We start from the raw sequence: 25,337 nt of genomic DNA, 5'->3' as shown, positions 1-25,337 counted from the left end.
TCCATGAACCAGGAAGTGGCATCATCACAGATAAATAGCAAGTACAGTTTGCAGATATATTACACCTGCAAGGAAAGACAATTTAAACACTTCTTCTCTAATTTTCACCGCAATGAAAATGTAAATAAAGAGGAGATCTTGAAGAATATGACATCAAAGAAGATTCTTAAATCAAGTTACATCAGGCCCTTGTTACCAATATTGGCTTAAGAATGTCCTACCTATGATGGTCTCTGTGGTGTGATCAATAGAAGGTCCTCCTCTGGTGATGCCACTGAAGTTGCTCTGTCGGACCCACAAGTGGTTTGTTTCATTGGAATAACCACACAGGCCTTCCTCAAAGGAGCAGTGCACCTGAGCTACACAGTGCCCTGACCGCACTGTGATATCATCAATGGCAATGTTGCCCAAGGAGCCTCCAAGCACGGCATCGAAGATCAGCTGCAATGAACAGAAATCAGTTTGTTGAGGAATCTTGCAAAAACGATTTGAATACTAGGTGAATGCCATGGGGTTCATCACAATTCTTAGTATATTTACTGTCATGGCCATTGAAGATGTTACTGTAGAAAAAGCAGACAGCTCTGGATTCGGTAGCCCACCAGTAGTTGTGGAGGAGGAGATCCTCCCTCTTTGGCACCAGCTGCATGGCTAAATGATGCCTTAGAGGTGTAGCCATGAAGATTCTAGACTAGCAAGACAGAACAAGCATAACACTACGATTTTGGGGGCAACGTGAAAACCTGGAGTCAGGTTATCCAAACTCAAAGTGCAAGTGTCTCAGGTACTCGTTTTGATGATGGGATCTGAGAATGAGTCAATTGTCTTTCCAGTTAAGGCCACCATTTCTAGCATAAGTAATAACGATGAATTAAACAGCTACCTTTCATTTTCCAGCAGCTTCAACAGCATTCGTGAATGTCTTTGTATAATAATGTCTGGTAAAGAGGCTAGTTACATCCCTGCACCTTCACAGTGCTCATAACAACATATCACTTACAGTGAACACATTACTGGATATTTTTATTGTCATAGAACTTGCAAGTTACCGTCTATCACTTCCTGGCTCTGCACTGTCCATTTTAGAAATCATCATTTTTTGTTAATAAAAGTGTATGCTTCAGAGGTGAACAAAAGTTGAAGGTGTGTATATCATCCTAAAAGGTATTTCTAACTATTGAGGTCAAGTCGGTACAAGGGGTTCTAATCCCACTTTGAATCGCATACTAAAATCAGGGACTTCTGTCCTAAGTAAGTTTCTAGAAGCAAACCTTATCCAGCATACAAAGTCACAAACTGAAAATAATTCTTATTTCAACCCCTTTCCTTCTAGCCAATTTGCAGGCTTTGGGCCTAATTACGAGTTTGGCAGATGGGAACAGCCGTCCGCCAAAACTCCTGACACTGTAGTGGTGACCTCCCCACCGGCCCAATTATGACTTTCATGGATACTGGGCTGACAATCGAGCCGGCGGCACTGCTGCCGCCCGCAGTGGACACCAGCACCCTCGTAATGCGCACTGTATTCAAAGCAGACGAGGAGGTATTATGAGGGTGCTGGGCAGGGAGACCCATGCATTGCCCATGCCGCGGGCAGTGCAGCGGCTCCCCTGTGGCCCCTTGCACCTATTCTCCGACAGCCTTTACATGTGGTGAAACCGCCATGAAAAGGCTGGCGGAGAAGCAGGTTGTAATCTGGAGGGCAGCGCTGCCCTGGCTGATTGCAACCTGCCGTCAGCCCGTCGGGATCACAGATCCCGGAGGAGATGGCGGTACTCTGTTGGTTGGACTGCCAGGGTCATAATGTGGCAGTGGGCCTGCCACAGCAGCGTCGGTCTAGTGACTGCCAGACTCGTAATTAGGCCCTTTGTTTCTGCAGGAGCTTGCAGCCCAACAAACCATGTAGTCTCAGATGCATTTGCACTGTTTTGATTAGATGTTTTCAGTTGATGCATTGAGTTGAATTGAGCTGGCTTGGACAATGATTTAAGCATGGGGATTCTTTCTGTAACAGAGAACCTGTGTAATCTAGGTCTTTGGGTATTGTATATTCTTGATCTTGATAATGGTCTATAATAGTTATTGAATACATAATGCAACATCAAATTCTAACGTGAGCCATATCACTGTTTCTTGTTCTTTTATTTAAGGGTTGACACGCTAATTACCACACCACTTCCTCAACCATTCATATGGAATTTTTTAATATTTATGTTGATCTGCGGCCACATTTATTATAAACGTGTCTCTTTTGTGTCCAAGCACTTATTGATTGATTGATTGTACATATAAGGATACAAATATTTAATTGTGGATAAAGGTATAATCCTCCCAATTTATTTGAATAATTCCAGTGTGGGAGAATGGTTACCTTTGGGAATCCTCGCTATCTTGTATATTGATTTCTCAGGGGATATAGTATTATCCATTAAGATATAACAGGAAAGATGGCAGACATCTCTTTGTACCAAAATCATTGTTTTTCACAAATTGTCTCTCCTGATTCTATTTCCAACATCCCCTTCTTCTAGACTTAGCATCAGTTTCACAGCAAAAGGCAGCAGTGTACCTTCATCAGTTGAAATGTCACCTCACACACTACTATGATCTCAATTTCTACAAAATGTAACACATCTTACACTGCACTCTGCCAAAACCATCATCACAACTAATGCACTAAAGACCTATGCAAGCATGACCTTTTCATCAAACTCATGATTTCCTTCCCCTTCCTTTTTCTAGCCCTTCAAACTCTTCACAACCATCCAAAACCCAGTTCCTAATCCCTCTACAGATCTCGGGAAGGCTGGTTTAGACTGTAACACATATGTAGGATTCACAGCCTTGCCCTCAGCCTACCATGCATACAGTTCCCTGTACAAATCCATCCACCACCTCACTGCATAACTGAAATACACTGCCTTGTCAGTACCAAACTGCCCTGGTTTCCAGGTGATTTAGTTTTCCTTCCTGTCACTCAATTGGAAAGGCTGCCCAATTGACCCTAGGTCTAACCCTTCCTTGAGCACCTTAAAATTATCCTCAATAGAATTTACTTACAACTGTATATATCCCTCATCACCTCTGCCCCATCTGGATGATGTAACTTGGAAAAAATGCATTACAATCACTTGACAATATGTAGATTATGTGTGGTGCTGTGTACCTTTTGCACTAAACGATGGGAAGCATATCTGTTTCATATAAATGCAAACACAAAGAATGTGTAGTTACCTGGTATTCTTCCCCATTATGGTTAAGTGTTTGATATCCGAGGTGCCAGGCATTCCCATGGGTTCCTGTCTGGGTCCAGAGGAGGGTCTCGTGTTCTCCATGTCTGATTTTCAGGTTCAGCATGCCTGTGGTACAGCAAAAGGCATTTAGTGGACGTATGAATGCCAATTGGCTTTAGACAGGATTTGCTACAAGTAGTAACCAAAGATATAGTTAAGTCTAGCACAATATATATCCAAATTCCAAAATGGATAATTCTGAAAACGTTAAATAAAGATAGATTGATTTATCATTCTAAGTTGTAGTGGGGGGTATTGTTTTATAATTCTTGATGGTCTTCAGACATTGTTAACTGGGTACAAAATTTTAAGAATTGTGACCAGCGGACATGCGTTTCCCCCATGCGGCACGCAGGCCCCGGGCTTTTTCAAGGCTGTACACACACACACACACACATATATATATATATATGTCAATCATAACACCATAAGTAAGCACAATAATATTATAATGTGTGAAATAGGTATTAAATAAATAGAAACAAAAAGGAAATTGCATAATTTTGGTGTATTAGTGATAACCATGAGTTAAATAACAAAGTGAAAAGGAAAAAAAAGATTTGCAAGCGATGAAAAGACATCACAAAAAGGACAAAGAAAAAACAAAGACAAATTATCAAATGACATACAAGTGGTTGGTCCATAAGATCCTACCTAAAAGGGTGGCAAAGCAGTGCTTGTGCAGGAGTGTACATGCATGTTGGGCCATACTCATGTTTGGAAAGCCTTGAGAAAAGCATTCAGTTCTACTATGTGCTTGGTAGTGATTAGTATCATAAGGTGTAGCGGTATCTTTTAGAAGAAACAATTTTGTGGCAGGGACCATTGTGAGGGGAGGCGAACACACATCATCATGCTAATTGATGAGGAGAAAGAAAGCCTATCGAAAAACCACTGTCCTGATAAAGTAAAGTGTTTAATGTTTGATCTAGAAGAGAGATACAAGAAATTACAGTATAAATGTTAAATAAAAGGAAGTAAAAAAGCCAGGTGGTTGAAGGAGAGGGAACTTAAATTTTAAAAGAGTCTCAAGACGTGTGTCGGATTTGGAGGAAAAGAGCTCTGTGCTTACATCCAGAAAACAGGAGATTGATAATCGCTGTAGTCTTTAGGAGGGATATGGTACTCCCTGAAGTAGCTCCTGCTGTTGTCTATTCAGAGAGGTAGGTCCCAAGGTTTTTAAGGTTACTAACCTTTGATTTAGTGCCGGTGCAAAGGTCAGGCATTAGTATGTGATGGGGGCAGCCATAATAGGACAAGGAAAGTAGTAGAACTAGGCGGCCATGTTTTAATGGGTTAGGTCAAAATGCATAAGTGTCTACAGACAGGCAGGGTTAGTGCTAGAAGAAGATCATATCACGGTCAGGTTAACATGAAAATGAGTTTCTTATTAGGGAGAGCCCAAGCGTTATGACAACATACCGAAATATGCTACAGTGTCAGAACTTAGTCATTGTCCTGCAGAACAAATAAATAAAATGAATAAATCTAAGATTTGTAAAGGGGGTGCAAATCACCCATAAGGGTTTCAAAGAGCTGAATTGTAGGCACAGGAGAATAAGTAACAAGAAACTAGCTCTGATCTGGACTCACTGGGAGGTGGAGTAGAAACTACAACCTCCAAACTCAATGTTAGTTTTTTTCGAAGAAGTCAGAAGACATCGACTCTGTATACGGAACCAAAACAACCACGATACCAGAACTATAACCAAGGCTCCCAAAACCTCACAACCACAGACAATCACTCCAGGAGTACCTACACGAGCACGGAGGACGGAACAAAGAAAAGAAACCAAGAACCAAACCAACTGAATCAACTTAACTAAACGCTAAATTGAGCTCATGAACTAAGGCTTAACAGTTTGCACTACTTCACACTGAGACCTTACAAAAACTCAAATTGATCCATTCAAATTCACCAGAAAACTGAATCTTGCATCTTTCTTCAGCAACAAACTCAAGAAACCTACCAAAAAAGACAAATATTGACTATTACACTATCAGTCCAGGACCTGGAAGATATACATCTGATTGCTACTCTCTTAGAATTATCAGAGGATCTGCAATCCTCTCCCCTCTACTTGGCCCAAGGTTTTGGAATTGATACTTCCCATACTATGAGTGACATTATAACCACCAAGACATTCTTCTATCCACAACTGCCAACTGGATATACTACAGATCATTGTACACAGCAGTATCTCAGTATCTGGAAAAAGAATATAAAAAAATATCAGAAATGTAAAAGGTATGTACCTAGGAACTTGAATAAACAGAAACAATCTACTTTGAAGCTTCTTAAAAACAACCCTGAACAAATTGTTACTGAAGCAGACAAAAGGGGCAATGTTCTACAAAATAACTATTAAATAATGATTGCTAAACAAAACTAAAAGAAAACCCTATGAAAGAAATACAAATGAAACTGAAAACCAAACTGGATAAATGGTACAACATGAACTTACTCACATTGGAAGAAAGAAACTACCTGTTCATCGAACATCCTATCTTGGCTACCTTGTATGTGCTACCTATTATTTACAAAATATAATTTGCACTGCCAGGGAGCTCATTATTGTAGGTATTAATTCCAGCTGCTCCCATGTAGGAGAATAAATTGATCACCACTTGTATCCTTCCATAAAACATCTTCAGTCCTATATCCAGGATTCTAAGGATATTTTATAAAAATTAGACAACATTGTCTTGGAGGAAGACTTTGTCCTGACAACCACAGACGTAATCAGCCTTTTCACCTAAATAAGACATTCGGATGGCATCAATGCGGTACGTAAAGCATCAGCAACCAAACCAGCCTACTTTGTGGAATCCAACCAAATGATATTGGAAAGGGCACAGCCTTCCTAACAATGTTTTTAACTTTCATTCTGAGTATTACCTCCAGACCCAAGGAACTATGATAGGGGCCAAAGTTGCACCCAGTGCACATGCATTCTAATGGGAGAGGTAGAAGAATTTTGGTTATGGGATAAAAGATCTACAGAATACATTCTTCATATAATGTTTTGGGGATGTTACATTGACGATATCCTTGGCATTTCACTGGCAATGAAACATTACTGCAACAGTACTTATAATAAATAAATAATAATCAATGGAACATTCAGACAACAGTCAATATGCCCCTTACAGAGACTGACTTTCTGGACATAACCATCGAGGTTAAAAACAGGAGGATACAAAATCAACAACTGACAATTGTATTCAGCAAGCAGACAGTTGCCATCCCCAAACAATGATCAACAATATTCTTAAAGTGGGTGTGGCTTAATCAGCCATGGAGTAAACTGCGTCTTGGCAGAGCTCCCACAGCCGACGGAGGCCCCAGGGCCATATATCCTCAACACTGCTGTGCTCTGGCACCTGGGAGTACAAACAGCACTGGCAGAGGTGGGAGCCTCCTTGGCCAGACACACAGTGACTATCCTGGAGGCTATAAGGGGCACAAAGGTATCAGTGGAGACGCTGATCATGCAGTGGGCGTCCTGCATGAGGGTCATAAAAAGCTGGCAGATGGCGTGAAGGAGACGGAGGATGATCTGGGTACTGCTCTACCAGTCATCAAGAAGCTCACACTGAAATGCTTAACCATGGGAAGAGAGGCAAAGATGCTAACAAACCACCTAAAAGATGCAGAGAGCAGGTCCTGCCACCATAATGTAAGACTAGTGGGTGTACCAGAAAAAGCAGAAGGTCCCACTACGGAAGTTTTCATTGAGGACCGGCTCGCAAAAATTGTTCTGCAGAGACATCCAGCAAAGTTCTTTTCAATTGAGCGAGCCTCAGGGATTCCAGCAACTCCCCCGGCACCCGGGCCCACATTCAATCATAGCCCAGCTGATGTCCTTAGGGACAGAGACGTCCTACTACAGGCAGCACAGAAAAATGGACCTTGGCTGTTAGAAGGTCAAGAGGTTAACCTGTACCTGGACTACACTAATATGGTAGAGAGAGACAGAGAAGGGCGGTCACACCATACCATAGACTGGTCTGCTATGCACACTACACCTTGGGCTCAAGCGGGGTGATAATCCTTATCAAGAGGGCTCTGCCATTTCATATGTCCCACACATTGATGGATACTAGTGAGTGCTATATTGTAATGATGAGAGAATGTGAGGGCGAGACCATGCTGCTAATCAAGTCCTAGTCTACACCCCACTGGGACTTTGTTCCGCAACACTTCACAACTTTGGAGACATTCTGATGGAGGCCCCCCTGGCAGTTATGATCATTGGCAGGGACTTAAGTTCAGTGACGGATACACAGATAAATAGGATGAGCATGAAGAGAGAGGGAGAGGCGACCCGGGGAAAATTAGAGGGGTGTGCGTAGGCACTGGGGTTCTGTGACTTCTGAAGAGGTATACATGGACAAGACAGGGGATACTCGTACCACTTAAAGGCACACAACATGCAATCTAGGCTTGATTACTTCCTCACACCAGGGAGCACTTTTAATAGATTCACAAGGCTGGATATTTGGCCCGATGAATCAGTGATCATTCACTCCTGAGCCTCATTATGACCACTAGTAGGCAGTGGGCGCACAGACCTTGAAGGATGGAGACCTGGCAATAATAAACAAACAGGTCAAAATACTGGGGGCATATTTACAAGGAACTGGTGCATTGGCTCCAATGCACCCGTTTCTTTACGTCACCCTGCGCCCCCTTATGACACCATTGGTAGCTCTGTATTTACAATACAGCGACATATGGCACATTTTAGCACAATAGCGTCAACATTTTTGACGCTGTTGTGGCACTTTGCTTGACTACACCAAAAATGTTGACGCCAGTCCAGCAAAGCTCAGGGAGGCTCATAGCAAATAGCCAAGTGTCACTTTAACCCCTGCCCTGGGCAGGCATTAATAAAATGATGCTAGAATGGTGCAGTGAAATCTTGTAAATTTCACTGCACCATTTTTTTGGGCCTCCCTGCAGTGGAACTCCCCCATGCATATATTATCCCTGGCACAAGTACAAGGTGGTGCAAGGGTTTACAAAGTGGTGTAATGCTAGCATTGCGTCACTTTGTAAATATGACACAGGGTGAGGGCCTGTTTAGTGCCGCCACAGTATGGCGGCGCTAAGGGGCGCAAGGAGCTTGTGAAAATGCCTCTACATGAGATCACTAAAATTTAGTTTGAGGAGAATAAGGACACAGTCCACATTCAGGTCACATTATGAGAAGCATATAAAGTCACAATCCCGGCATATCATAATTACTGGGGAGATGGGGGACAGGAGGGAAAGAATCCATAGACAACCACCCTGGAGCAGGAACTGGCACACCTAGAGAGAGACTATGCTGCCTCCCCGACATCCAGCCTCAGAGCAGATCTAGACCAAAAACAGGCTGAATACCAACTGGAAGCTAGACATGAGGTGAAAACAACTTACTTGATGAGGCAGAGGCGTTTATACGAAGCCTGGGACAGAGCAGGTAAACTGCTAGTGTGAATAGGCAGTAAGGAAAGGAAGTGAATGCACATACGAGAAATACAGGCAGCATTAGGGGAAGTGGTGAGAGACAGTGAACCAATAGTGGAAGAATCCACGAGGTACATGGAAACTTCCTTTAGTGTGCAGCTGCATGCCTCGGTAGGAGGAAGTACTGGCTTTCATACATGACTGTCCAGTGTGGCGCTTAAGCCCAGGAGAGGCGAGGGAAGAAAAGGCTGATATCTTGGTATAGGAGGTATCACTAGCTGTGTGACAAATGCAGACTGGGAAGGCCCAGGGCATGAACAGGCTCCCTGTTGAGCTGATCCGCAAACTGAATAGGAGGATAGCAAAACCTCTAGAAGTGGAGTATGTCCAAGCATTTAGAAATGGGGGACTGTTGGCAGACATGAGGACTGCATCTGTCGTTCTTATACCGAAAGCTAGGAAACCCCGAGACAGCTGTGAATCTCAGAGGCCGATATCCCAGCTCAATGCAGGCACCAAAATCCTGGCAAAAGTATAAGTATCCAGATTATGAAAAGTAGTGACTGACCTTGTGCACCCAGACCAAAACAGGTTCATGCTGGGTTGCTTGACCCAGCTGAACCTAGGACGCCTCCACAAACACATGGCTGCTGCGAAGGTTCTAGTTGACCGAGGGATCATATTGGTGCTTGATGACAATAAGGCTTTTGACTCGGAGGAATTCCCCTACTTATTTGGGATACTGGCCAAGATGGGCATTGGGCCCTAATACCTTAAATGGGTCAAGCTGCTGTAAAATAGACCAAGAGCCAGAGTGAAACTCAATGGTCACATCTCCTGAGAAGTCAAAGTTCAGAGGGGCACCAGACGGGGTGGCCACTGTCACCGGTGTTATTCACCCTGACAAAAGAGGTCGTGGTGGAATGGGTAGGGATCAATGCCCAGGAATGGGGTTGGACGGGTGGCACAGGCTGGGAAGACTGCATATCACTCTACACTGCTGACTTTTTTTGTACTTGATGAAACCAGCTCAGACGCTGACCAATGGCAGAATATTTTCCAGATATTTGGCAGACACATCGGCTTTGCCATAAATTGGGAGAAGTCCCTACTGTTTCCAAAGGGGGGCTGGGTACCAGAAGGTGCTATACCCTTGCCTCTATGTGTGGAAACAGACCAATTTAAAAACTTGGGGATATGGGTCGCTGGAGATGCAGACTCAAACTACGGAGCAAACCTGTTGCCCATGATTAGGGCGCTGGAACGTGACATGAGGCATAGGCACACGTTGCCGCTCTCGCTAATGGGAAAAGCAGCAATGTTCAAAATTATAGCTCTTTCCTGGTTCGTCTACATCCTTCAGAATAGTCTGTACAGGATCACTCATGCCCTGTTTGCCAGTGTTGATGCACTTGAACACTTCTCTGGGAGGGGGGACAACCCCGCATTGCTATGATGGTCCTCCAAAGATCCAAATTTAAAGGGGGTATAGATTTGCAGAATATCGAGAAATATTACGAGGTGATGCAGGTAAGCTTGGCAACAACTGGGCATAGGCAGATTGGGGAGACCCGCCTCTTCACCTGGACAGGCGGGGTATGGGTGAGCAAAGATATATGCACACACTATGTGGGGGAAGCTGGAACTTCAGGCAGGCCCGGCAACAAGGACAGTAGTAGACATCTGGAGGAGACTGACTAGAGAGATGGGAAGGGGAGGCAGACTGAGCCCCTAAATGCCATCATGGGAAGGGATCTGACTGAGGCCAAAGACAGCACTGAGAGATTTCCAGGGTGGGACAATATCGGTCTTTCCATCTTGGCAGATGTCTGGGAGGCCAACGGCATGGTCCCCTTTGACTTTCTAATGAAAGAATATCAGATGCCAGAGTCGCAGTGGCTACGATATGGCCAGTTGCAGCAAGCACTCCAAGAATGTGTGCCACAGGAGGAAACCCAGGAGGACTCCCCCTTGGAAGGGAGACTGTAAGACGGGTGAGACAGCAGCAAACTAGTATTGATGACATATGGCACTATTATGAGGAACAGACAACCCCCCCCCCCAAAAAAGCTACAGGAGAGGTGGGAACAGGACCTGGAAGAATTAAATGACAAGGACTGGCAGATGGCACTGAGCTTTCTGGCAGTGGTCACAATAAAAGCAAGTTACCACCTTATCCACCTTAAAATTATCCACAGGACGTACTACACAAGAACACTCCTACATAAATTCAGGAGAGTGGAGAGTGCAGTCTGCCTCCGAGGCTGCTGGATGTACTATTACACACATTATGGAGCTGCCCCAGGTTGCGCTCCTACTGGGAAGCAGTTAGTGGAATATTGGAAGAGGCCACGGGGATCCCCACTGGAGATAGAACCCAGATAGGAGCTTCTGGGAAAGTGGGGCCCCTTGGATCTGATGCGCCACCAGAAGATACTGGTAAACATTGGATGGATGGTGACGAAGCTGGATGTTGCCCAGAAATGGGGCAGTGGGATTCCCCACCTATACCAAGGCGGGGTGGCTAGCATGGAACATTGTAAGCTGGTGGAAAGGGAGTTCTACAAAGGGCGAGGCTGTCCACGGAAATTCGAGAGAATATGGGGCAGCTGGGGGTCGATGAGCCTTTAGGAATCGGGGGGGGATAGTGGCGAGGAACGCCCAAAAGGGACAAGAGAAGCATGTGATTAAGTGGTCTAGATTAGAATTACATTAGAGATGAGCCACAACAGATAACAGGCGATACACCGCACAGTTGGAGGATGGTGTGTGGATAAATAATCAAACCTGGAATATTTATGTGCGGGGAATGAGGGGCTGATGGGTGATCAGTTTGACGTGATATATGCCGATTTATATGTTTGTCCTGTTGGGCATAAAACAAATATTCTTTAACTAGAATATTCGTAAAGCTGAACTTCAATGCATTAGAAGGAATTGTACGGGGATGAACTTTACCAAACAAACTCATAAGAACTGACCATGCACCTTGAACAAAGGGGATATTGGAGGAATCACCACTGAACATGTGCAAATGCAACAAGTCAGAAAAACTGCAAATATCAGTTACTACCTAAAACTCTAAAGGAACAATCAAGCCACAAAATAGTGTAAGATTTATGACAGATTATCACAATGGACATTTCTGTATCGGAAAAATTCTCAAACAACACTGCCATCTACTATTGAATAACCGATCCATTAATAATGTTATTACCAACTGCTCACAATTGTGTTTCCACAGAACCAAAAACCTCAAACAAATACTTTGCAAATCTGAATTTATTGACAAGACATGTCCTAAAACCACCCTTTTAGACAAACAACGTGATTTCCACACATGCCGTAATTGTGGAGTCTGCAAACTTGGACACAACAAAATGAAAGTTTTCTCACCACACTGGATAAATTGCAACAGCAGCTGCATAGTGTACATAATAAAATGCCAATGCAACCAATTTCACGTTGGCAGTACTATCAGATCCCTATGAACCAGGCTACCATAAATCTACAGGAATATTAATAAACCAGAAATTGGTCTTACAGCCAGTTTCATCCAAAAAAAACGATAACTTCTTTGTATTAGAACACATCAAGGCACATTCACGAGGAGATTTTGTCATGAAGAGACGAGGAAGTGAATTTATAGTTAAGCTGGGTACCACCAAAACTGGATTAAACAAAGATGCAGAAATGCACTATTGGCTATAAGGAAGTCAGGACCCCCAACCCATTGTTATGTTCTTGCATGAGACACTAGACTACTGATGTCAACTGATTACTTTTTACTTAGGAATGTGCACTTAGGAGCTAATGAACAACTATGCTAGAAACTGGGGTTACCACTACAATCGCCTAGTCTCTGCCATAGGAAACACATAACCCTTAGTTAACATCTTGAGATTTGTATATTAATGGGATTACTACAATGCAGATCTTTCTTTGTTTTTTGGGGGCTTATGTTTGACTATGTATTAGGACGAAACTCTTTACTGTTTTAATGTAGCAGTAAGTATCCGTATAACTTTTATTATAATGTTTTAATTAGAAACAAGTAATATACTGCTTAATATTGGCTATCACAATATGGCTAAATATGTGTTGACGAAGTGAAACAGGAAGACACTTTCTATTGTCTCTCTGTACCAGTGAATAATAGGGCACCTTTTACTGCAATATTTGCATTACAAAATAAGTTCCTGCTTATCTTTGGCAATTATAAGATGGCCACCACTGTTTTGTCTCTTTCCATCATATTCCAAGATCTTACTAAGATCATATTCAGATCACTATATTTTATTAAAACTAGATGTGTTGGGTTCTTCTTAATAAAAAAAACTACTTTACATGTTCACCTGACCAAGATATGCTTCACTTCACTTACTGGCCGTGCCTCTCTGTAGACACTCATGCATTTTGACCTCACCTGTTACAAAATGGCAGCCTTGTCCTACTACTTTCCTTGTCCTATTATGGCTGCCCCGATCACATACTGTTGCTTGACTTTTGCACCGGCACAAAATCAAAGGTTTGCGCTGTTAAAAACCTTGGGTACCCTGGTCTCCGAATAGATGACAGCCGGGATTGTACCCATAGAGCAAGTAACTGTGTGCAGTGTCCCAGGATTGTGAATTGCTTTTAAACGGACACAATGCACTCAATCAACACATTTCTGAAGATACTGACTAGACAAATTATATGATAGTATATTCATTGATAATTACTTTGTTTTTCTATTTTTTTGTTGTCCTTTTTGTGATGTCATATAATAGTGCCTAGATACCCTCTCAGGTCATTAGTGTGCTATACAAATCAATATAACATAACATAACATTGCTTGGAAATCTTTCCTTTCCTTTTTCACCTTTGTTATTTCACTCACAATATGTGTATAACTAATACACTGAAAGATGCTATTTCCTTTTCGTTTCTATTTATTTGATACCTATTTTACACGTTATAATATTATTGTGTTCATTTATGGTGTTATGAAATATACTTACAGCCTTCAATAAGCCCAAGGCCTATGGGCCACATGGGTGAAACATGTGTCAGCTGGTCACGATTCTTACATTTTTGCACCAGGTCTACAATGTTTGAAGGCCATCAAGAATTACAAAAATAATAGACCGCTACAACCTAAAATCATAAAACAATCTACCTTGTATGTAAAGTTTTCAGAATAATCCATTTTGGAATTTGGACATATATTGCACAGGAATAACCTATACCCTTAGTTACTATTTGTTGATTTGTGGGTTCTTAGGGGTATAGCCCACCCACCTATTGATGAGACATCTGATGGGTACATTTAGCCCTGTCTAGGTGACGTAGATCCACCAGATCAATAACCCCTATTCTCACTAAAAGCATTTGCTACAAGGCATGTGCATGTTGTACACCCCCAACTAGCATTAAAGATGTTTCTGCTGCGTTTGTTCTCCTATCGTCTCCTATATTAATACAACATTGGTTGGTATTTCTAATGGCTCCTTGGTGCTGTTAGGTTTTTAAAGCTTAGAGATGGGAGGTCTCTATCGGAGGATGGTGTGTGGGCAGGGCCGTCTTTAGAGCAGTGCTAATGGTGCAGCTACACCTGGAGCTGACTTTGGTAGGGGGCCCAGTGTTAAAAATAACAGCAGTTTTCAGGCAACAATAAAAATGTCAAGATAACTCTGGTGATTAGTGTGCCTGCTGGTGGGAGATCGGAATTTCGTCTAGTGGCAGTTTTGACTCATCATAGTAATGCAGAGGGTTAAAATGCCTTCTGCAAAGAACGTGCACCATGCAGATCACATAACTGAGTGTGAGTGAATTATGAGCAGCGCTATCAAAAAATACGTTTTATCGAGATGATCTGGAGAGAAATTAGGGGCACTGCTGGGGGGCAGCAGAGAGGGGAATTCGTGGAGAAGGAGGTCATTGTTAGGGGGTGGGGGGCGCCGAAAAAGACTGTTGCACTGGGCGGCCACCAGCGCTAAAGCCTACCCTGTCTTTGAGGGACCAAGCCTTGCAGCCGTCTGTCACAACCCATGTCTGTGCTGATTGACCCTAAAAGTGGCTTAATCTCTATTAGTCAGATGTACTTTCTTATGTCCCTTGTTTAAGCAGTCATACATGTTTGTATATTCTCCTTCTTTTTCTGTGTTCCGTGTCACCCTTACTGCGGTCTCCTGGTTGTGAGCGATCACCAGGGATCTCTAGATATGGGGCTTCCTGCCAACCCTGTGAAGGTGTGAAAAGATGAAAGATTTGTACTTGCGCCATCAGCACTATCCGTGGGGGCCGTAGAACCGTGCCTGTCACTGTGTGCAGACAGGTACAGCTGGAACCTAGACTACGAGCCGCTAATGTTTCGGCCAGTGAATATTCATTTGCATTTGGAGTAACCAGGTTATCTGCGGTTTCCGCATTTCTGAATGAGGACTGTGACTGACCTGCATTTGTCACTGACCTCCCGGTATCTGCAAATGAGCTCTGAAGGTCAGTTTTCATTCTGTCACATTGGTCATTTCAAGGAATAGAAGCAATCAGGCTTTAATCGAGCTGTTGAGATTTGCAGTGTTCTTTTTCAATTTAGTAATCGCTATCTGCTTTGAATGAAGAACATAAATGAATGTAAGTTGGCGGTATTGGGATTCTTCAGAAGGATCCTATATTATGTCCGCAAACGGGAGGATTTTCTAGTACCACCAAGTCCAAATCAGTATCGAAACAATTTTGTGATCAGGGGCCACTCATGTCCCTTCAATCCTGAAAGGTAAGATCTCAGGCAGCACGGAATGATGCTTACCAGTGTGAGGCCCGTACATGTGGTACCACAACGAGAGGCACTGCTTCTCCGCGGCGGGAGCGGGCTTCTGCGGGTAGGTGAGAAGGCGAGTCCTGGTGCCACGATGCAAACCAGAGGAGGTGTCCGCATAGAGGAATGTGCCTAAGGACCAAGAAAAGGTTCTGTTCATGTCCAGCAGACTTGCAAGAAAGGAAACATCATCATGGGTTAACATAAAATCTTATAGTACTGTCTGCTTATCTCAAAGACCCACTTGGCCTATCTGGCTACAGTCTTAGAGATAACTAATGCGGCCTGCTGAAACCAAGTAATATATGTCCACATTGCACACGAACAGTATTACAGCACACGACACGAACCACATAACAGGAAGCACTCGTTATCATTAGCATGAGAGGATGGTTCAATCTGTTGTCTGAAGGATAGACAATCCTGTGCCATCAAGAAATAATTCTCCAGTCAACGCGGGCCAACAGCTAAATGTCACAATCAAGACTAACTAACTGCCTTAACAAACAAACGAAAGCACAAATGTCAAGCGCTAAGAACCAGCTCCTTGGCAGAATTATATAGACTGGTTCTGCAAACTGAACTGTTTGGTGGCTGTCCGCTGGCTGTCTTGCTCTGGTTCCATTGGCCACTCATAATGTTTGGTGAAATAACATAGTCATAGTTAGAACTCTAGTTGGCAGACTCTGCACAGATGCCGGCCAATCAGCAATGAGAATAAATATATTTCTTTTATGTTTTTGTTATGCAAATTAAAAAATTGTGGTAGCTTACACTGGTTCTCTCACTTGAACCAAACCAGTATCTTAATTTTTCTTCATCAAATGCCATGTACTAGTCAACTGTATCTCCTTGTTGTTACTTCTAGAGTTAGGGAATTGTGTTTTTAATGTCTGGGAAGATAAGGTAGGATACATACTAACATAGATGGTGCTTGCCAAGTTAAGGCCGTCTTGTGTGAAAATTATGATTCACAGTGATCCCAAAAGAAGATCAGGAGTTGAAAGCCCATGGGCACAGAACCTTTCTGTCATTCAGAGAAGTGACCCCCAGAAAATCCCACCAGGCCCCAGAGGAGAGGCAATGCAATGAAGTCATCATTGGGGCAGTTGTTCCCAAAGCACTGAGTGGCAGCACTGCAGGGAAGCCACTATACCACCACACTGTTGCTTGAGCATCTTGAGATGAGAATTGTGCCCGGGGTAGCACAGGCAATGTAAGTGAATAATCTCCTCTTGCACTGAACTGTTGCATAGGGATGTTAATGACAAAACTTTCTGGAGAGGTGGTCTAAGTATCATAATGTCACTTGAGACCCTGTTGTGCTGCAACTCGCAGAGTACTGAAATACTATACCAGAAGATAATTGATTGGATGGAAGGCACTTTCTCTCACTAAAGTTTTAAGAAGGCACCAGTTACTGCAGAACACCTTCCTCCCCTCAGCAATCCTGGTGTTTCAAATGGGAAGCCCTCAGATGTTTAGAAGTCTGGAGCTCAAGAATTGGAGAGAAGTCTACGTAACCTGAACTTGAACATCAATCAGAGTCCCAAAATGTTGGTTGAGAATTGAGCACAGTCTGTAGGCACCGGTATCCATGGCATTCTTGATTGTTAGTAACACAGGGATCTGAAACAAAGTGTCATAGTCTGTGAAATATACATACCATTTCCAGTGGTATGGTCAAAATTTGGCCTGTTGCTAGAGACAGGATCTTGGCTCGAAAGTCCAAGTGCCCATTCAAAGTCATCTCTTTGGTCCTGATACCATCCACACAAATCTGTCTCAAAGTTGCAAGAAATGTCAGCTAGGGATAGAAACAGAAACAAATTTCAGAAATGGCAGAACATATGCAGTTACATCTTTCAGTAACTAATTACCTACTGTTTTATTTACTGTCCTGTGCAGATGATCAAAATTGTTGCATAGTCTGTAAGCGATCTTAACTTTCTTATCTTTCACCTGTTATATATGCTTAGCGTGTGAGATAATAATCTGAAATACAACAATTGCACTGAATTACATCTTCATGTGAATTAAACCTTTTTTTAATAATTTTTTTAATGTTGTTATACATCACAAACTCACTCAGATTAACAATCAGTAAACATTTGCAGCTATTAGCATATATATAAAATTAGCATATAAGATCTAGCTAAAATATGTTATGTCAATTTTGTGGATGGTTGAACATAACCTTTGCATTGTGAACAATCAAATCTCTTGTCAAAAATAATATTTAGCTGACCGCTGGCATCTCAACAGAGTTTCCTCAAGTTTAGCTTCAATGTCAATATTCTCCAGGTTCATTCGGGACATCAAGCTGTACAGTTGCTTTCTGTTGGACCTGTCCCTTTTTACAGGGTCATCCCCAAACCTTTTGCCTTCCTCCTCTTTTTTCACACCCTTTTTGCTGACGTTAGGCCTCTGGGCACTTTACCACTGCTGATCAGTGCTAAAGTGCATGTGCTCTCCCTTCTAAACTTGGTATGATTGGCTTACACCTGATTGGCACATTTAATTTACCTGTAGGTTTCTTGTACAGTGGTATCTCTATACCCAGGGCTTGTGAATTAAATGCTACTAGTGCACCTGCAGCGCAGCGTGCGCCACCCACCTGTCTCAGGCCAACTAGCACAGGGCCTGCGTGCACAGTTCACTGCCACAGGGACCTTGCATCCAAATTCACTTGCCAGGCCTGGAACTCCCCTTTTACTACAAGTAAGTCACCCCTAAGGTAGGCCCTAGCTAGCCCTAGGGGCAGGGTGCTGTGTGAGTAAAAGGTAGGACATGTGCCTGATTGTGTGGTCTGTCCTGGTAGTAACAAACAGCCTAATTGTTTCCTCACTACTGTGGGCGATGCCCTTCTCATAGGATTGCATTGAAAATGCCCTAACAATTGTCTAAGTGGTATTGTCTGATCTATGAGGGGTACCGTAGGCATGTTTGATATGGTTGTAATGGTAGTGAGAAATGCTGCTTACTGGTGTAGGTGGATCTTTTATTACCATTATAGAAATGCCCCTTCTAGAAAGTGGGCATTTCTCTGTGCTTTTGACTCTGGTGTCTTTCAGCTTGACTCCAATCCACATCTGGGGCAGAGTGACAGCTGGGCTTTGTGCATATCTTTCAGATACTGTTCATAGGGAGGGTGGAGGTGTCACACAGGTGCATCTGCATATTGAATGGCCTTCCTGGGCTGAGATAGGGAGAGGCAGGGCGCACCTGCATTTGTAAATTATGTGCCCTTACCTCACACAAAGAGCTCGTTTACCCCTCTCCCCCCCACACACACACTGGAGGAGAGAGGGGGCACTCCTAGAACCAGTAAGGACTGGTTGGATCCCCTTCCCCCCTTTTGTGGAGACTGCGCAAAATGCGTATAAGTACCAGGGTTTTCCCCCACATGGAGAGACACTGATGGACTAGACACAAGATGCTGCTGGAGGGACTCAACAGGATCCGCCTTGGGACTGTTTTGCTGATGGGCTGACCTTTGACCTGCTAGGTCACAAGAGGAACTGTCACTGATTTTCTTCAGGACCCTTGTGCTGGCCTGCTTGCTGGACCCTACAGCTGTGTGGCACCCCAGTTGTCTCCAGAGCCTGGGTGGAATGCTACCCCGTCCACTGGCCGGGAGATTCTCCATTGCTGTTTCCCCCTCAGGGGCAGACAGGGCACAAGTGCAGTGCTCCTGACTGGACTGCTCTGGTGTGTGGAGAGCACCTCATCTTTATTGTGTGGTGCAGCACGTGAGGAGCGCTGCACCCAATCTGACAACAGCACGTGAAGAGTGCTGAATTTGAGTTATCCTCTTGCCCTGAGGGCTTTATTTCCATGTAGACTATCCCTCCGGTGCAAGGAAGCTCCCCTGTGACCCTGTGTTGTCCCCCTCTCCCCCCCCCGATGTGGGAAGAGGCCGTGAGGGGCCGGCAGCCAGTGCGGCAAGAGCACCCCATCCAGTGTCCCAGGGGCACAAACAGGTACCTACTTTGGTGCATTCACCACCATGACCCGGATCAAAGCCCCAGAGCAGCCGGCTCACAGCCGAAGGCCCCAGAAGGATTCCCCAGGCCGTCGCATCAGGAACAAAGGGGGAGCATCTGGGGAAAAGGCGAGCGACTCTGGAGGGCTACAGACGTGCCCAGGACAGCGTGGCAGCTGGGGAGGAGGCTGCTGTTTCCGGTAGCCACTCCCACATGGTGGCAGTTGGCAGCACAAAGTTCTCTCCGACATGGGGGGCCCAGAGAGGTAACCACATTGCCAGGGAAGCAGTGTGTGTTTCCCATCTCCCAACCCCCCTTTTCTGTCAGAGAGGTTGCCCTGCTAGGCCCTGCATGGAGGAGCCCAGGGAGGGTTCCCCCCCTCCAGTCCTCACTTTGGGGGAGTCCATCTTGTTGTCCTGGAGGCATCGCTTCAGGGCAATACCTTATGGCTGGCAGGACAGGAGGGAAACCTCAATGGAGGTCCTGTGCCTGCTTAGCCCCGTTTGTCATTCCCACCACCTCATTCAGAAACAGAGCGCAGGAGGCTCAGTAATGTTGGGAGGTTACATTTCAAGTACCATCATTGTAGAAGTAGCTGGGCAGAGGGCCCAGTGACCAAGGTTGGAGATAACTTCCTGATGTAAAAAACAAGCACAGAAATGATGTGGCCTTCGTGCAGAAGGTGTTTGGGGTGATTGCTGTGTATGTTGTTTTCTCCATAGGAACATTCTCCTCATTATTCATGCTAGGAGTTATGCTGGGATTGGTTATGCCATTCCCCCTTGCTGTGTAAACTGGCCTTTCAGAACCTGCATTACCTGCGTTAAGAGGGATATTGTTCTATGACAGGGACCACATGGGAATGTCCTCATAATATGTGCAGTCATGATGATGTCTTAGCATGTTTACTCTGATGTGCATTTCTTTTTCTTTAGTGGTAATGACAGATACCCTGACTACTGCTTGTGTTACAGAATACCAGTAACCTATATGTTAACCTGACTATTGCTTATTTTTTCAGAGTACTAGTAACCTGTGTAATGTTCTGACAACTTCCTTGGTAGCTGGGTATTACTGATACATGTCATGTTTGGTCTAATTATGTTTTATGCAATACAGTTTTATTTTATATACCTTGGTGTTGTGTTTTCTTTGTGATGTATTTATTGTATCACTTGTTGTGTGTGTTGTGCAATCGCTTTACACATTGCCTCTGGGATAAGCTTGACTGCTCATGACAAGCTACCATGGGGGTGATCAGGGGTTATCTTGGGTGTGTAACTCCATTGTCCTAACTAGAGTGGGTGGGTTCTGCCTGGCTTATGTGCATACCCTAGTCAATCAGAAACCCCATTTCTAACATTGGTGATCAGTGGTGAGGAGAGGACTTGCGCTTGCAAAGTACCATTGTGACTCGGTATTGCACTTAAAACTGCTCTTAGACCATTACATATTTTATTTTTAATGATTCTCTCATTTAGTCATTTTCTCTGTGTCAGCTCTTACACCTGGGATTCTTGTTTTACACTTGTGGTTTGTTGCACTCACCTAGCCAAAATGCAGTCAACCTTTAATGCTGAAGAACTAACGTTTTACACAGTGGAAGAGCTTAAGGGCCTTTGCAGGGAGAAAGGGTTAGCAGTGATTGGGGAAGCCACACAGCTGGATCCCTGGAATACCCTGTTGGCTTCCGAGCGTGAGGGGGCAATAGCAAGATTGAATCAGGGGGGTAGTGGTTTTGAGGAAGATCCCGAAGAGGACCCCGAGATTCGTGTTGACTCTGAGTGGGAGGGTTCCCAGTTCACACCCCACGGGGACAGTGACTCCGAAGAGACTGAGGCAGAGGGAGAAGGTGACTAGGTAGGGACGCCAGTAGAGAGAGAGGACCCCATAGATAGGGAGTCCCTTACTGGGTCCTGTCCTAGGAGCAGTGTCACCTCCAATTCCCTGTCACCTGAGGAGCTCAGAGATAGGCAGGACGAGAGGGACCTGAGGTTGCAGCTAGCACAGTTGATTGTGGAGGTGAGAAGGGTTGAAGAATAGAAGGCCTTACTCCAGGAGAGGATGGCAGAGGCTGAAAGGGCCTTTGCCAGAGAAAGACTTGCCCTTGAGTGCTGTCTGACAAGTCTGGACTTACCAGCACTGCAGGTGAAGTCCAGTGGTCGCAGCAATTGCAAAATTGTAAATGTAGTGTCAGGGACAATCCCCACATTCTCACCGACTTGGTGCCTGGGTTAAAAAGGGGGGAAGACATACATCAGTGGCTGAGGGAGTATGAAAAGGCTCTGGTAGTGTACAGGATCCCTGAGAAGGATTGGGGGACTGACCTGGGGAGCTATATTCTTGAGGATTAGAGGGATGCTCTACGGCCCCTGGAAGGGAGTGCCAGGCAGGAGTATCCCCTCATGAAGAAGGCACTGATGAAGAGGTATGGCTTCACCCCTGAAGACTACAGTTTGAGGTTCAGGGGCAGCATAAAGTGGTCTCACCAGTCTTCGGGGAGTTTGTGGAGGATTGCTGCATGGCACTGGAAGGATGGGTGAAGGGTAGCACAGCAAACAATTTTGATAGGCTGGTCAATCTGATTGTCAGAGAGCACATGTTCTGTAGTGGTAATGACAACCTGACTACTGCTTGTGTTGCAGAATACCAGTAACCTATATGTTTACCTGACTACAGCTTATTTTTTAAGAGTACTAGTAACCTGTGTAATGTTCTGACAACTGCTTGGGTTGGAGGGTATTACTGATACATGTTGTATTTGGTCTAATTTTGTTTTAGGAAATATAGTTTAATTTTATATAACTTGGTGCTGAGTTTCCTTTGTGGTGTATTTATTGTGTAACATGTGTTTTGTGTGTGTGTGTTTATGTGTGTGTGGTGCAATCGCTTTACACATTGCCTCTGGGATAAGCCTAACTGCTCGTGCCAAGCTGCCAAGAGGGTGAACAGGGGTTATCTTGGGTGTGTAACTCCCTCGTCCTGACTAGAGTGGGTGGGTTCTGCCTGGCTTAGGTGCATACCCTACCCAACCAGAAACCCCATTTCTAACACTTCCTCTTCAGATCTTAATCAAATATGTAATAGACTAGTCATGATGTCTGACATTTCATTGTAAGAGATCAAGGGCCTGATTTCGAAATTTGGCGGATGGGATACTCCATCACAAACATAAGAGATATCCCGTCCGCTGTATTGCAAGTGCCATTGGTTATAATGCAATTGTAACAAGGCAGACAGGATATCTGTCATGTTTGTGACGGAGTATCCCAAATGCTGAACTCTAAATCAGGCCCCAAATCTCCAATCCAAAAATCTAATTCTTGATTTTGGACCAGATGAATGTAGCTTTTTTGTGCTCGCAAACAGCTCGATTTGCAGAATTGGGCCGTTTGCGATCGACAAAAAAGCTTTTTTGTATGTACAAACCCCATTTTGCGATAAGGTAACCTTTTACCGAATTGAAAAATGGGTTTGAGAGTCGGTATTATGAAGCGGGGATGGGGGGGTTTAAGGGCATCCCTTCCTCATAGCGCCTCGCACAGGGATGTAAGAATGTTTTGCGACCAAAATGGGGTCACAAAACATTTGCAGTTTACCACCAACTTCAAGTTGGTGGTAACCAATTTGCAAATGGGAAGGAGTCCCCAAAGGACCCATTCCCCTTTGTGAATGTGGGTGGAAACCTTTTTTAAGAGCGGGCAGTGGTCCTTAAAAAATTAAAAGAAAACTTTTCATTTTTGAAAATTATTACGTTTTCCTTTAATGAAAACGGGCTGCATTAAAAAAAAAAAAGTTGCTTTATTTAAAAGCAAGTACAGACATGGTGGTCTACTGTCCCCAGCAGGCCACAGTGTGTTTTTAGAGATTCCCAATGTTTCACTAATTCCCAATGGGTTGTCAACCAGACGCTTATGGTTACAGTTACGTGTGAGTGGCATCCTTTGTTATAAGCAGATGAGAGGGGCGGCGGGCACCTAATGGGCATACTGCCCCGCCACGGACGCAGAGAGTAAGTAGACTTACATAACGGGGATGCAGTAGATTATTGCTTTTAGTTGTTGGCTTAGACCGTTTATTCCTATAGTATCATTTGGTTCTCCTCAGAACCTGTCAGTCAGTTTGATCCCAATGAGATGACGGGCTTCTGAATAGACCAGCGATTTGGGGGAATTCCTGACTGATTGACTGATGAGGAACACCTACTTCTTGCATTCGTTGTATTCAGCTCACAGTCCACAAATTGGATGTTTTTAACACCAGCACTTGGTTCTTTGTCTTCATGTAGATGCGCCCAGCCAAGGATCATGACCTATTGCAAGACAGAATAAGAAAACGTGAGGTGCACACTCCATTCATGTGACATTCTCTTCAATCTCCTAGTAGCCGCAACCACACCTGTGTTCTTCTTGCAGGACCTGCAACAATGTGCCTAAGTCATGTATATTCCCTCAAGATTCTCGACTCATCAACAGAAGTACACTACAGACCACATATGGAAATGCTTAGGCTTTTTACCCCATTTCCAGTCCTTGGGATTAGTAGAGTGCATCCAACGCAATTCACATTACGCTTCAGTAATCAACACCCATGTTCCCTTTACTTTAACACAAAAATACATGAAAGCAAATAATGTTGGATCTTTGTTGCTACTGTCCCTGAGCCCAAAGTCCCTCCCATTAAGGTGAATAGCTTAGATTAGTGCTGAGGGTCATGTGATCTGCAAAAGAGAGCCAAATTAATCTTTGTTGAAAACAAATGTACTATAGGTCTGCAGGTTTCTGGTCATTTAGGGGCACTGTAGCCACCTATTGGGGAGTGCTTGGCAGCCACTGCCCGTTAGGGGTGGAGGGGTCACGCCCCCCCACCTTTTGCCCCTCATGGAGAGTGTCTGTTTGGCTGAGCAAAGGCGAGCCTGACAGACACTCTTCATGTTCAGCTCAGGCAGCCAGGAGCGAGACATGCACGATTTGCACAGACTCCTGGCTGCCTGAGGTGAACTTTGCTGGGCTGAAGAGGTCACAGCTCCTATGGGTGTGACCTCCTTAGCTCAGCAAAGGTGCCCGAGGCCCTTCTCCTCGGTGACAAGGGGAAGCATCACCCATTGACTTCGACCTGGGCGCTTCAGGTTTAAGCCCTGAAGCGCCCAGGGCGAGTGTCAATCAGTGACACCTCGTCACAGAGTGGGGTGAGGTCAGCAGACTCACTGACCCCATCCCACTCTGTGACGAAGTTGGGACTGCTGCCTTCCCTCATTGGCTGATCTAAGGTCAGCCAGAGAGGGAAAGCAGCAGTCCCAACCCTCCTGGGACCTCCGAGCAGAAGGTAAGTGTGTGTGTGTTTTTAAATGAATGTTTGGTGCGTGCATGTATGTTTGAATGTTGATGATTGTTGTGATTGGATGTGCGTGTGTGTGTGAATGAATGAGTGTGCTGCCCACCCTCCTCCCTCCTATAATTACCGGCCGCCACTGGTGCTTGGGCACAGTGAGGAGTAGGTGTCTTGAAAAGTGAAGAGAACAGAAAGAACGGAGCCTTAAGGTGAGTTCTTCAGAGTTCCCAGCCATGTTGTTAGCTGCTTAAGGAGAATAAATCTCACTAACAAAGTAAATGTGGCTACAGTGACGTGAACTAGTTGGTACAAATGACTCAAAAGAGTAGACACCTGAACAACAAGACACCTGACATACTACAATTCCCATGAATAAACCAACGGAGCAAGGTATGTAAGACACACCAAATAGAAATATCTTGCATGAAGCAAACAAATAAGACATTGTCTCAATTTGTAGGCATGGATAG

General features: G+C 44.3%; 1 protein-coding gene across 1 annotated transcript in view; it reads right to left on the bottom strand.

The window, feature by feature from the left end:
- MAMDC4 (MAM domain containing 4) overlaps nt 1–25,337 on the bottom strand; it is a 223,816-nt gene that overhangs the window by 57,014 nt on the left and 141,465 nt on the right. Inside the window, exons 16-20 of the mRNA XM_069241436.1 lie at nt 23,743–23,848; nt 17,217–17,357; nt 15,542–15,682; nt 3,235–3,359; nt 222–441 (exon numbers count right to left, since the gene is read on the bottom strand). Of these exons, the coding sequence (XP_069097537.1) occupies nt 222–441; nt 3,235–3,359; nt 15,542–15,682; nt 17,217–17,357; nt 23,743–23,848 (733 nt within the window). The remainder of the gene's footprint in view (nt 1–221; nt 442–3,234; nt 3,360–15,541; nt 15,683–17,216; nt 17,358–23,742; nt 23,849–25,337) is intronic.

The sequence above is a fragment of the Pleurodeles waltl genome, chromosome 6 (genome assembly GCF_031143425.1).
Source record: "Pleurodeles waltl isolate 20211129_DDA chromosome 6, aPleWal1.hap1.20221129, whole genome shotgun sequence".
Lineage (NCBI taxonomy): Eukaryota > Metazoa > Chordata > Amphibia > Caudata > Salamandridae > Pleurodeles > Pleurodeles waltl.
The sequence above is the reverse complement of the archived record's forward strand: the minus strand, read 5'-3'. Positions and strand labels throughout refer to the sequence as shown.